The sequence below is a fragment of the Chenopodium quinoa genome, unplaced genomic scaffold (genome assembly GCF_001683475.1).
Source record: "Chenopodium quinoa cultivar QQ74 unplaced genomic scaffold, ASM168347v1, whole genome shotgun sequence".
Classification (NCBI taxonomy): Eukaryota; Viridiplantae; Streptophyta; class Magnoliopsida; order Caryophyllales; family Amaranthaceae; genus Chenopodium; species Chenopodium quinoa.
In genome coordinates this window covers 3,798,449-3,811,964 of record NW_018743691.1, presented here as the reverse complement: position 1 = coordinate 3,811,964, position 13,516 = coordinate 3,798,449, and the positions used below count along the sequence as shown (strand labels likewise).

The window sequence follows — 13,516 nt, the reverse complement described above, 5'->3', positions numbered from 1 at the left end:
TATATATATATTGTCATTTTAATATAAATGTTGCTATAGATGGCAACATAGATATTAATGTTACATTTTTCCAACAATAGTTTTGTAATTGTTATCTTTTCATGCAACAATTATTATATTTGTTGTCTTAGACACGAAAAAGGTAACACTTTAAGCGACTGTTGCCTTATATAGTCTAGAGCAACACTTTTTTTTTTTTTTTTTCCTGTTACTTTAGTTCAAGGTAACAAATAAGTATTGTTGTGTTAGATTATTAAGAGTAACATCTTTACCCCTTAAAAAGTCCCAAGCACCAGGACTGTAGTGAGTTTTACTGTTCCTTAGGAACAGCGGATTGACGCCCTTGCCCTTAGCCCCTAAACTGGATTGCCTAAATTTCTAGGGCTATTTTAGTCTTTGTGTATTAGCATGCTATCTGTCATATGTCGGCTGACGCGTGTCCTTGTCTCCCCTGCTATTAGCATCTTTGCCTTTCATCTTCTTCATTTCATTTTAATCTTCTTCCTTTCGTTCTTTGTTAGGTACTGCCTTTGCTTTAGGCCTTTTTTTTTTTGCTTTTTTTTTTGTTGTTGTTGTCCTTATAGCTTCTTTGGTTTTTGCAGATGTTACTTTCATGGAGTGGTTTGATGGAGTTTCTTTGGTCGCAGCTTTGGATTTGGTTGTTTCGCAGTGTGAGGTTTGTCTAATTATTACTTTGCTTGTTATTGAAAATTATTTTAGTTATTGTTGTGTTTGATGAGTAACAGTGTGAATTGTCTGATTTAACAAATTAATTAGGCAATTAATTCATTGTTAATATGCAAAAGTGGGTTAGTAATTTACACTGTTGAAGCACAGTGTGTGATGAATTTTAAAATTGATGAAATGTGTACTCTTTGTCCTTTCGTTTGGTCAGTTTTAAAATTCAATCTTCAAATTGAAATAATTTATATGGTATATGTTTTTCTCTAAATAAAATATGTAGAATGTGTCCTTTTATGTGGTGTAGATTTTTTAGATGGTTGAAATATGTTGGATATGTCCTTTAATTTATTTTTTCTTTTTTGATAATAATAATATATAATTAAATAATGTATGTATGTATATATATATATATATATATATATATATATATATATTGTCCTTTAATTTATTTTTTCTTTTTTGATAATAATAATATATAATTAAATAATGTATGTATGTATGTATGTATATATATATATATATATATATATATATATATATTGTATCTTGCCTTTAGTGTGGTTTATTTTTAGTTTCTTCCTCTCCTTATTATCCTGTGACTATAAAGGTTGGTTTTATGAATCTTTGCCTTGGATTATTGGTGTGGATGTATTTTTTAATAATGGTGGAATTGTACAGACAGAAATGAATACTGGCTTAATGATTTATGAAATACAATATTGCTTAACTTACCGGAACTATAGTAGATCTGAGATTACTAAACTTGCAGTTCTACATTACTTAAATAATTTACAGTTTTTCATTGATGGACTGATGGCTCTATTTTTCCTTACCTTAATATCTTTGTGCTATTTTGGATTTAGTCAACTAGCTAACATCTTCATTTTCTGTGTTTTTTTTTTTTTTTTTTTTTTTTTTTTTTTTTTTGGGTTGTGGGGGAAAAAAATGTATTATAATACAAAAATTCTAGGTTTTTGCAACTGGAGCTATCTGTGCTGTTACAATTACTTACTTCTATTGTTGGTAAGTATATTTAGTAAAATTTGGATTAGAATTTAATATAATGCTTGAGTTTTTTTAAATCTGCTATGCTAGCTGTTATAGTTTAATAGTTGTTTTAGTTTAGAAGATATGTTTGTTTGTTTAATTTTATTTTTGCCGGTTACAGGTTATGGCTATTCAGTTCAACAGAATTGCCATTCCATTTCGACCTCTTTTAGGTCAAATGGTTGTTGTTTAAATTTTTCTGAACCTGTTTATGATTTCATAGACAAGGCTAGGAACAATGCTTGTGTTCGTGTTAAGACTGATAATGGCAAATCTGAATTTGTGTTCTTTGGTGGGGAAGCCAATACAGCTCATGAGTCACAAGAAAGGGCAGCTCAAAAAGCTGTGCAGAAATTGATGAGCCCTTTTGGGGTGCGAGTGAGTGATTTTACCTCTGATAGAGCAAGAATGTATCAGCTATGCAGCAAGCTTTATAAACATAAGGTTGCTGAGTTATGTTCTGAGAAAGGATTAGAAGTGCCTATTTCACAGAGCAATTTAGGCAAGAAATCTTCTGATGAAGTTGTTCATGTAACGATTAACTTTGTAGGTTTCTTAGGTGTTGTTGTTACACGAACAAGTGCAGATGTAAGTCCATTAGAGACTATTTGGGTGGAAGGCTTGGGCTTTGTAGCTTGGTTAACAGTGACTTGTCTCCATAGTGGAGGTGAATTGGAGTGCATATATAGTGATGCTTGTCCTGAAATAAATAGTGCTATGCAGAAGGCTGCTAAGAGAGCTATACATTACTTGGTGACTAGATACAACCTAGAAATTGTTGGTGCTAATTACGGTGTTTCTTTGGAGAAGAGTGCTGCTTGTAGTGCTTTAAAAGAAAGATTTTATCAATTAAAGAGGTGCTTAGCTGCGAGGGAAGAAAAGTTTGTTGATGATGAATGTTTGACTCCTACTTATGAAAGAAATCAGATACCCAAGATTAGTTTTCCTCCAGCTGCTCCAATCAGAAGACGCTCAACAACACCATTAAGTGCTGCATCTTCTTCTCGCACTGAGCCTTTGGTTTCTGGGATACCTGAATTAGAGACTGTTTGGAAACGTGCAAAGTTTGTTTAGCTTGTTTGTAGTCTTCATCTAATATTTTGGACGGCATGACCTTTATTGAATTACCTGGTCTAGGTTTACTATGGACAAATGCCTGTTATTATCTAGGATGTTATTTCTTCTTTTGGTTTTTAAGTTAGGTCTGTTTGTAGTGCTTGTTGAAGTATTTCAGCAACAAACTATCCTTGTATGTTGAGCTGAAATACATTGTAATGCGTATTTTCAATATAATGTAATGTAATTCTATTTTAAATATAATTATTCAGGAAAATCTTATAACTTGGTCATTGATTGTTTATTATTTCATTTAAACAATGTTTTTAGATTTTTGGGGGTGCTTGTATCAGTGTTGTAATTAGAGAAATGATAGATACAGATACTTATAGTACCCTACTGTTCTTGGATTCTTCTTGGGGTATTGCTTTCTTAGTAGTGTGAAAGAGAAATCTTTAATAAAAAAGAATTCTGGAATGTGAAAAATTTTAAATGTGGTGTGACTATGGGATTAGGTAATAGATTTAGGGCACCTAAATACAGTTATTTAAAATATATATTAGTGTGATGAATAAAAAAAAAGTAACAGAGTGTTGCAGAATACGATTAGAATCACGGGAGATAGTAGTATGGCAGTATGAGTGCTTTAAGTAACTCTATTACATACTAAACTACATGTATTGTTAGTAATGCATAGTTCTTTTTAATCAGGTACAAAGAGATATAGTTGATACGTGTTGCAGGTTGTTGAACTAGCTTTGACTGCAGCAACATTATATGGGTGAGCTATATAAATGATATGTTATTAGAGATGGATTTTGGTATTTATACTAATTGCTATACTGATGTATTATATTATATGAGAATCAAGTTACTGATCCATTGTTCTATATGTTTATTTATAGCTGATCCTCCTGATAATTTTAAAAGACCATTAACTCAGGGACGGAAATCAAAGAGAACAAGAAGTGTATTATCTATGGGTGATTGCATTAGGTAGAATGAGTAATTTTATATGGTGCTTTTTTATCCTTGTCAAAGAAGCCTGTAAATTGTTTGTTTTTCCCCGCAGCAAAGGAGAACAATCCAAATCTAAAAAGCCTAGATCAAGACCTTCAAAATATACTGTGATTCCAAGTAAATATTTTCTCTCGATTTAAGTTTATATTCAATCTGTAGATGTGCTTTTAGGTGATTTATAGTTTGCCTTCATTTTTGGGATGCTCTGTTACAGAGAAACCTGTGACTGCTAAAGTTCCATCAGCAGCTGCACAAACTTCTAAACAGCTTAGAAATGCAGCAAAAGGTAAATCGCAGTGTAATTTCAGTTCATAAAAGTCATATACATGTATGTGATTTTACAAATTAGAAATTCCTTAGATATGCTTTTGTAATATATGACAAAAATACCAGCAGCCACTATAGGAAAGCCACTGCCTAAACAACCCCTGCTATTATCTCCACCTACTTATTGTAATGAATGTGGGGCTAAGAAATTCTCCTTCGAATCTTTACATTTTTGCTGCGATAATGGTGATATTAGCATTGTTGCTAATGAATATCCTCCTGAATTAGTAAGACTTTTTACTGCAAAAGATGAAGATGCAGTGCATTTTAGAAAATACGCTAGATTGTACAATAACTTATTTGCATTTAGTTCAATTGGTGGTAAAACTGATAGAGAAACTTACAAAGGCATATATGTTTTTAAATTACATGGCCAATATATATCACTCTGTACCAGATTTATTACCTGATGAAAATGGCCCGAAATATTTGCAACTATATTTTTATGATGGTCAAAATGAACTTAAACATAGAACAAACTGTTTCCCTGAGTTAAGACAAGATGTTATTGACATATTGATGCGAGTAACTGAGAATAATCCATATGCCAGATTTTTTCGATCTTTGAAAGAAGTAAGTGTCAATGAAAGTACTAATATCATAATTAATTCAAACACTGTTCCAGATCAGAGAGTATACAACGCTCCTACATCAGATGAAGTTGCTGTCATTTGGCCTGATAGTGTTTCATCAAGTCAGAGTTCATGGCCACACATTCTTGTGACGGCAAAATCTGCAAAGTCGCATCGCATTGCCCATTATTATGGGTGCTATGACCCTTTACAGTACCCTTTGCTCTTTCCTAAAGGAAAATGTGGATGGCATCAGGGTTTAAAGAAAATCTCTCATGGTGGAGACAGACAAATAGCAAGTGAACTTGATCCTATTCAATCGTGCGCAGTGCACAGCACGGAAGATTTTCTTGATGCAGAAGAAACTCGTAAATACTTGCAACTTTCTGATGTATCGTGCAATTTATTTTATAACCGTTGTTTTTTATATATATGGTGCCTCTTAGTTATTTATCTCTGTTAATGTTTGTAGGAGCTCGTAGAAGAAAAACAAAAGCTGATAGATATATCTCTGCTAGAGAATATTACGCTTATAAGCTGCAGATTAGAGTAGGAAACATGCTTTTAAGAGCAGGTCGTGCATTTTTGCAATATATCACAGATATGTACATCAAAGTTGAAAACACAAGATTAGATTTTTTCCGACAAAATCAGGATACAATAAGAGATGATCTCTACAAAGGTATTCTTGACACTGTACAAAGTGGAGAGACAAGTGCAGCCAATGTTGGACATAAGTTCATTTTGCCACCATCTTTTATTGGAGGGCCTCGTGATATGAAAAGGAGATACTTAAATGCCATGGCCCTTGTGCAGAAGTATGGGAAGCCTGATCTCTTTGTCACCATGACATGTAACGCTAATTGGGCAGAAATAAAAGCGGAATTAGAGCCTGGTGAGACTGCACAAGATCGGCCAGATTTAGTTGCTCGAATTTTCCAAGCAAAGTTGATTGCTCTTAAAAAAAAATCAAGAAAGACAAGGTCTTCGGTGAAGTGGCAGCAATGATATATGTTGTAGAGTTTCAGAAGAGAGGATTGCCACATGCTCATTTCCTGTTGATTTTGCAGCAGCAATATAAGATGAAGTGTCCTACTGATTATGACAAGTATGTTTATGCAGAGATACCTCCTGTGACTCAGCCTGAATTACGTGTAATTGTTTTAAGGCATATGATGCATGGACCATGTGGCGAGCTAAATCCAGAGTGCCCTTGTATGCGAAAGAGAGACAATGTCATTTCTTGTAAAAATGGGTATCCGAAGCAATACACTGCACAGACTACGACAAATAAGGATGGTTATCCTTGTTATCAAAGAACAGATACTTGAGAAAAAGTGAAGGTAAAAAATGCTCAATTAGATAACCGATGGGTTGTGCCATATAATCCTTATCTCACAGCTCTCTTTGACTGTCATTTAAATGTCGAAGTATGTTCAACTATAAAAGCAGTAAAGTATCTGTATAAATATGTTTACAAGGGACATGATCGGGTGGCCTTTAACGTGTCAGCTGAAGATGCAAATTGTGGTGATGAAATTGCTCAATTTCAGTCAGGAAGATGGGTCTCACCTTGTGAAGCAGCCTGGAGAATTTTTGGGTTTGATTTATTTGAGATGTATCCACCGGTCTTGCCTCTTTCTGTTCATATTCCAAACATGAACACAGTTTGTGTACGCCCCTATGAACGTTTAGATGTTGGCATTGCAAGTGGTGCGTATGCTAAGACTCCTTTAACAGAGTTCTTTTGTATGAATGCAGCTACTGAGAATGGGTTAGGATACTTATACGGGGAATTTCCAGAGCACTACAAGTGGGATGCCTCTAAAAAAGCATGGTATAAGCGTCAGTCTAAAAAACCAATGATTGGTCGATTAGCTTTTGTGGCCCCTTCTGAAGGTGAGCGCTTTTATCTTCGATTGCTCCTGTTACATGTGAACAGTCCAATGTCTTTTACAGATCTTCGTACAGTTAAAGGTTATGTGTATGCAAGTTTTAAAGAAGCTTGTCTTGCAGCGGGTATTCTGGAAGAAGATGATGCTGCAAGTATTTGTTTAGCTGAAGCTACTGAAATTCAGCTACCGGTGGCCCTGCGTCGTTTATTTGCAACTGTTCTCATATTCTGTCAACCGAGCAATGCTGAACAATTATGGTACAAGTACTATTCTGCATTGTCAGAAGATTTTGCAAGAAAGTATTCTGGTGCTGAAAGCAAAATTAAGAAACTAACAGTCAGGTCAGTGGAGCAACATCTAGAGGCCATGGGGAAATCGTTAGGTGAGTGTGGTCTAGCTGTTTTAATAAACAACAACGATACAAAAATAGATAGAACAAAAGATATTCAGGACGCATTGGATGCTCCAATTCCTCAGGCATGCATAGATTGCTGCAACTTATTAAATTCAGCACAAAGGGAAATATTTACTTCTATAATGCAGCATATTGTTGAAGGAAAACCAGGGGCTTTCTTTGTAGATGGTCCTGGTGGAATGGGTAAAACATTCCTATACAATGCGTTGTATGCTGAGATCCGTCTTATGAATAAAATTGTTTTTCCAACAGCTACATCTGGAATAGCGGCTGCAAATATTCCATCTGGCAGAACATTACATTCAAGATTTAAAATTCCGGTAGATAGTGATGATTCATTGGCATGTAGTGTTTCTAAGCAAAGTAGCCTGGCTGCATTAATACAAGAAACAACTCTTATAATATGGGACAAAGCATCAATGGCTAACAAACAGAATATAGAGTCGCTAGACCTTCTCTTACGGGATATATGTGATAATGATGTTTTGTTTGGTGGGAAAGTAATTGTTTTTGGTGGAGACTTCCGACAAGTGTTGCCCGTTGTTCCTAATAAGACTCAGAAAGAAGCAGTTGAAGCAAGCGTTGTCAGTTCTTATATATGGCACCACTTGAGAAGATTCAGGTTAACAGAAAACTTAAGAGCTAGAGAAGATCCTTCATTTTCTCAGTTTTTACTTGCATTAGGAAATGGTGAATTGCAAAGTAAAGAAAGTGACTTTGTTGAGTTACCAGCGCAGATAGTGTATACTTTTGAGCTTGATGATAATCCAATGCTTCTAGTGCTTGAGCATTCTTTTCCAAAGCTTGAATCAAGTGCTTAAGATCATCAAATCTTTTCTAGAAGGGTTGTTTTGACACCGATAAATGAAGATGTTGATAACATCAATTCTTTCATGATTGAAAGATTCCCGGGACAAGCTGTAACTTATACAAGCTATGACAGTATTTTGGATGATACTGGCAGTGTATATCCTACAGAATTTCTAAATAAATTGTGCCCAGGAGGACTCAGTCCTCACAACCTTGTGCTAAAAGAAAACTGCCCAGTAATATTGCTCAGAAAACTTTTGCCTTCTTCTGGTCTATGTAATGGAACACGCCTTATATGCAAGCGTTTTTTTTCCTAATTTAATTGAGTGTGTCATTTCCATTGGCCAACATCAAGGAGAGCATGTTTTTATACCAAGAATTAAACTCAGGCCATCAAGTTCCCAGAAGTATCCTTTTCAGTTTCAAAGAAGCCAATTTCCAATCAAAATAAGCTTTGCAATGACCAATAATAAGTCACAAGGGCAGACCTTATATCAAGTGTTAATTTATCTCTCTCGATCATGTTTCTCACATGGTCAATTGTATGTTGCTCTATCACGAGCACGGTCAGCCAGCAAAGTGAAAGTTATATCAGTTGCTCCTACTGGCCAATGTCCAAAGAACTGTGTTAAAAACATTGTCTCCTATACCGTGCTAAAATTGGCAGGAGTCATTTAAATTACTACGCAGTAGCTAGAATAAGTAAGTTCAGCTCTTATTATATATCAATTTTCATTACATTACTTATCGTAGTCAGTTGATAATTTAATTAGTAGTTTATCATTTTTATGATGCAGAAAACAACTTTTGGAGATGAAGTTACGTTTCTGCCTTATTAGGAAGCCACCTATAAAAAGCACATACCAAGACATGACTTTATTAAGGTAAATTACATATCTTATATGCACTAAGTAGAATTTGAAATTGTGTTTATGCTGACAATTCATTTCATTAATATTTCAGGTAGCATTTAATGAAGACAAAAACATGTATTTGGCAAATATTAGATGTGGCCAAAGCAACAAATTGTTTAGGTTTAAGTTAATAAAAAAAATAAAAAAACCAGTATGCTTTTTCAAATTTTTGTAAGTTATATGTATATACTTAAAAATCAGAATATTAAAATGACTTGTATGACTTTTTTTCTTTTTAAAAATAAAAAAGATAAGAAATTGTTAAAACCTATGCAATATCTGTAATTTGATTTTAGCTTTTGCCAATGTATAAAATCCAATTCCTTAAAAATAGCAATATTGTTCCCCATTCTTTTGCCTAATTGTGGCTGTGATAAATTCATATGTACTGCATAAAAAAAACTACCATTACTCTATTATTTAAATGAAAAATTACTTTCTACAAAGTTTTAAAAAATTATTTCAGGTACATAAAGTACCTTACAGGTATGGGTTGCACTTCTTTTTCACAGGTATGGGTTGCACAGTGTAAACAGTAAAGTTGAAAAAAAAAGCTTTTCCTTAGTCTGCTTATTATTTACATCACTGTTTTGCATTTTTTATTCTTGTACTCTGTCCTAAGTAATTTCAAACTAAATGCAATCCTAACATTCGTTTTTTTCACTCAAAAGATCAAACTTACAGCAAGCACATTAGCCATGGAAGGTATAGTTCTTTCTGTCAAATTGTTGTCTGCTTTATATTTTTATTAGCTTGTTGCCTTTTTTTCTAACTGAAATTCTTTGAAATATGATTTCCTATTTAGACTAGCTATTGTTTGTTCTAAAATTATACACTTACATTACCTGTTAGTTCTAAACAAATTTCTCTGGAAACATTTATTTCAACAGAACACAAATACAAAGCAGTCAGACAAAAGCCAGAATATGTGTACTTGAATCAATTAAATGCAGCAAGCAAAGCTTATATAGTAAGAGTGGTTGTTGCTGAGAAGGGAAGGGACATACTATCTTCCAAAAAAAAAGCAGTTAGATTCCAAACTTTACTTCTTAAAGATGAAAAGGTATATATTTATTGCTTTAGATATCATTGCATCCTAGATCTGCAATTTTCATATTGAAATTGAAAGAATATACTGTAAAAAAGATTCATATTGTTACATTATTTATATTTTAAAGCATGACTAGCTGTAATCTAACCTATATCAAACAAAATTATGAACTGTGTAGTAAATTACTTAGAAATACTATAAAGCAACTTAATTCTGTTTAAGTCATTTAAATAGTTGAAATATTATAATTAAAACAAAAATACATCTGCATGCATAATTAGAATTTTACAGCCCATAATATATTTCATGCTATATTTCAAACATTTTCAAGCAAGGTTTTTTTAAATAGAAAATAAATAGGTACTAATGATACAAGAAAAAAAACAGAAATTAATTATAAGCATCTTGTTAAAGACTTCTTCTTACAATGATGATATATATGACTTAATAGTGTTAGAATCTTTACAAACAATCTTGTTATCACTTTATTGTTCACAAGTACAGACATTGCCTCACAAAATTAACACTAACTTAGACGGGAAAAATAACAGATTTTATTCTCCTTACTTAAAATTAGGGTATATATACTTACCACCTTCGACCTACCACTGTATTATCATAAATGTGCAAATTGAAATTGTTTAATGTTATGCATATTGTAGGGTAATAGGATGCGTGGTACTTTATTTGGTGATCAAATTGAAGCTTTTGAAGATGCATTACAATATCTAGGAGAATACGACATTTCTACTGCACCAATTAAGTTCATAGATGAAAAATGGAGAACTGAGATCGATCAGTTTCCTTACCAAATGACTTTTGGTAGTAGAACTGTTATTCAGCCTATTCATCCAGAACTTGGACCAGTTCTACCTGACTATAAGCCACTAGTAAGTATACCTAGTGCAGTAGATCCTGATGAAAAATATGGTATAATATTCTAAATTAACAATGTGCTTTTAGAATTAAAAAATAGAACCACTAATAGAATTTTTTGTAAATGGCAGATGTAGTGGGTGTCGTATTATTTGTAGAAAAAGAACCAAGAAAAATTGAACCCAGGGAGGGAAAGCGAGAGAGCTTGGTCCGCGAAATAGTAATCACTGATGAAAGGTTCATTCTCATTAAAATAATTGTTCAGGTGTAAACACCATATACATTTCCTTATAAAAGCTGTATATTAGAGTCCTTATCAAATACATGTTTTTGTAACAGCTGTGATCAACCACTTACCATCTCAATGTGGAATGACCTTACAGCTCCAAAATATTTTGATAAGCTATCAAATTGGGCAGAAACATTTAAGGTTAATGGTTTCAGGGCTCTGAAGCCAAATACTCGCTGTGGTAAGACAGTAATTATTATAGTTTAGCTACGTAAATGATTCATTGCTATCAATAATTAACTACTACATGCTGCAAATAGGCTTTTCAATGAATTCTGGTATGTCCACTCGAATAGTATATGAACCCAAGGGAAATCGAGCAACTGTTCTGTCTGACTGGTAATTTCTTAAACTAAACCTATTAAAAAACTGCTCTATACATAAATAATCTTCTTTACTACTACTATTTTGCAAGGGCTAACCTTTTCTATCAAAGGGTAGTGGATAGACAAGCAAGGGTATTAGAAATCAGATATCCAAGTGAAAACAAGAAAATACTATCCATTGCTGAACTCAGGCAGAAAAAGGTAAAAAGTCATGCACTATAATCTATTTCAATAACTTCACAGTTAATCTAATATTGTGACACTACCAAAACCATCATCAATTATATTGTAAATGTAGCCTAGCAACACCTTACAAGAAGAAGTCCTCTGGATCGAAGTAACCATTGAAAACGCAGAACTAGAAAAGGTGAATGCTTATACTGGATGTTCAAACTGCTGGAAACGCACCAACCTTCCTTTGCAGAAACGCTATTCTTGTGTTGCATGTTCAAATAAGGAATACATCAGTACTGAGAGGTATAGTATCAGCAAACATTTACATCGAGCTTCATTTCTAGCTGCTACTACTAACAGATATTATTTAAAATTATATCAGGATAACTTTCAAATTTGAAGCTAGAGATGACATAGGAACAATGGCCTTCACAACATTCAATGATGACACAGAAAGATTGTTCAGAAAAACAGCAGCTACAATCTACGCCATAAAAGAAGCGGTGAGTTGAATCTTTTAGTCAAACTTACACATGCACTATAACTTACAACTACTGCACCAAAACATATGATTCACACTAATTATAATTCAAAATAAACATATTCTTAATCCAATTAAACCATACATTAATTGATTATAATGATTTTGATACAAAACAAATTTGTGCATCAAAACTTTATAGATGAACCAGAATAAAAAGGGAAAAAAAACAAGAACAGAAAATAGAAAGAAGAAAAAGAATACTATTTTGAGTACATTCTGTTACTAACCATTCTAAAATATCAATACAGGCTGATCAAGACGCTTTCAAAGCTATTCAAGACATGCTGAGCAGCACTCCGTTCTATATTAAAGTAGGGCCTACTCGACACTTAGGTCAAAATAATGTGCTAGAGTGGACTCTTAAAACAATTGAGCTCAAAGAAAGTCTTGACACAGAACAAAACATTCAAGACACTGTAACCAATACTGATCAAGGAAAAGATTCAATGGAGAAGCATTCAGAAAATACCGTTGTATCTGGACCATCTGAGCCATTTATTCCAACTCCAAAAATGAAGAAATCTTCAGAGGAACAAACTGAGGCAAGCATTTACACTGAAATAGCTACATCACCTCAGGAAAGTGCTGAAAATCTTAAGCGCAAAAAATCATTAGGGAAAAGCCCTATGGAATCCGGAGATCAGGAAACCGATTTGGAACTGCAGACATCACAAACCGGTGCCAAGAAAAAACTTTGCTTTGGGGGAATGACCCAAAAAAACCACACCAAAGGTCAAAACCCTGGAATTTCTCTAGGAAGAGAGGGTATCGATGATGTACCTCAGATTCCGCAGCCTCAACAAAAGCTAGACACACCTGTGATAGTGAAGACAGAGAAGGTGAAGAAAACACCATCAGACACTTCAACCAAGGAGACTTAGTAGTTCAAAGACTAAGGAAATATGTAGTAAATTACTGAAGCACTGAACATCATCTACCTAAGGTGCACTATCTGCACCTCTTTTGAATATTAAACCTTTTGCTAGGCTATAAGTATATGGGCAGCTATTAACATTTTGCTTCTGCTGAGACTGCGTATAAAAATATTTATCAGTACAGCACATAGTTGCCCAAATATCTTATGTAGAACTCCAGCATCGATCACATAAAATTAAATCTCTGCTTTATGTCTAGAATCTCATGTATATAGGAATTAGATGCTGCAGACAAATATATTTTGAGGGGTTTCCCAGGAACACTAACAATAGTAAGTGTTCCAGGCAAACACCCAACTTAAATTATGTTATTATGTACTGCTGTGCTAATATGTGTGTGTGTGTATATATATATATATATATATATATATATATATATATATATATATATATATTATATATATATATATATATATATATATATATATATATATATATATATATATATATATATATATATACGTGAAAATATTTATAATATATCTATTAGAAAATGTAGAAATGTATTGCTATTCATATACTTTTTACCTTCATGATATTTATCCTGCTCAAGATATAAAATACAAAAGCTACAAAGAACA

At 33.3% G+C, this 13,516-nt stretch overlaps 2 protein-coding genes across 9 annotated transcripts; both read left to right on the top strand.

Moving 5' to 3' along the window:
- Positions 1 to 548: 548 nt before the first annotated feature.
- On the top strand, positions 549 to 5,721 carry LOC110683802. Of its 4 annotated transcripts, XM_021860215.1 has the most exons (8): positions 549 to 676; positions 1,655 to 1,707; positions 3,499 to 3,568; positions 3,693 to 3,783; positions 3,860 to 3,924; positions 4,022 to 4,093; positions 4,760 to 5,074; positions 5,179 to 5,721. In XM_021860215.1, the coding sequence occupies exons 3-8, from the start codon at positions 3,565 to 3,567 to the stop codon at positions 5,712 to 5,714; spliced, it is 1,083 nt and encodes a 360-aa protein (XP_021715907.1). In that variant the 5' UTR covers positions 549 to 676; positions 1,655 to 1,707; positions 3,499 to 3,564; the 3' UTR covers positions 5,715 to 5,721. The 4 variants fall into 4 exon arrangements, with proteins under 4 accessions (XP_021715907.1, XP_021715906.1, XP_021715909.1 ...); XM_021860214.1 differs by lacking the exon at positions 3,499 to 3,568; XM_021860216.1 differs by lacking the exon at positions 549 to 676 and having other exon boundaries at positions 1,255 to 1,707.
- A 585-nt stretch (positions 5,722 to 6,306) lies between these two features.
- Positions 6,307 to 13,258, top strand: LOC110683801. Of its 5 annotated transcripts, XM_021860213.1 has the most exons (12): positions 7,833 to 8,528; positions 8,624 to 8,710; positions 8,790 to 9,445; positions 9,631 to 9,803; positions 10,454 to 10,681; positions 10,799 to 10,904; positions 11,007 to 11,137; positions 11,217 to 11,295; positions 11,372 to 11,483; positions 11,581 to 11,759; positions 11,839 to 11,959; positions 12,249 to 13,258. In XM_021860213.1, the coding sequence occupies exons 7-12, from the start codon at positions 11,032 to 11,034 to the stop codon at positions 12,879 to 12,881; spliced, it is 1,230 nt and encodes a 409-aa protein (XP_021715905.1). In that variant the 5' UTR covers positions 7,833 to 8,528; positions 8,624 to 8,710; positions 8,790 to 9,445; positions 9,631 to 9,803; positions 10,454 to 10,681; positions 10,799 to 10,904; positions 11,007 to 11,031; the 3' UTR covers positions 12,882 to 13,258. The 5 variants fall into 5 exon arrangements, 1 of the variants encoding a protein (XP_021715905.1); XR_002503680.1 differs by lacking the exons at positions 11,007 to 11,137; positions 11,217 to 11,295; positions 11,372 to 11,483; ... (1 more) ...; positions 11,839 to 11,959; positions 12,249 to 13,258 and adding an exon at positions 6,307 to 6,605 and having other exon boundaries at positions 6,723 to 8,528; positions 10,799 to 10,899; XR_002503678.1 differs by lacking the exons at positions 11,007 to 11,137; positions 11,217 to 11,295; positions 11,372 to 11,483; ... (1 more) ...; positions 11,839 to 11,959; positions 12,249 to 13,258 and having other exon boundaries at positions 6,307 to 8,528; positions 9,412 to 9,445; positions 10,799 to 10,899.
- The last annotated feature ends 258 nt before the right edge of the window (positions 13,259 to 13,516 follow it).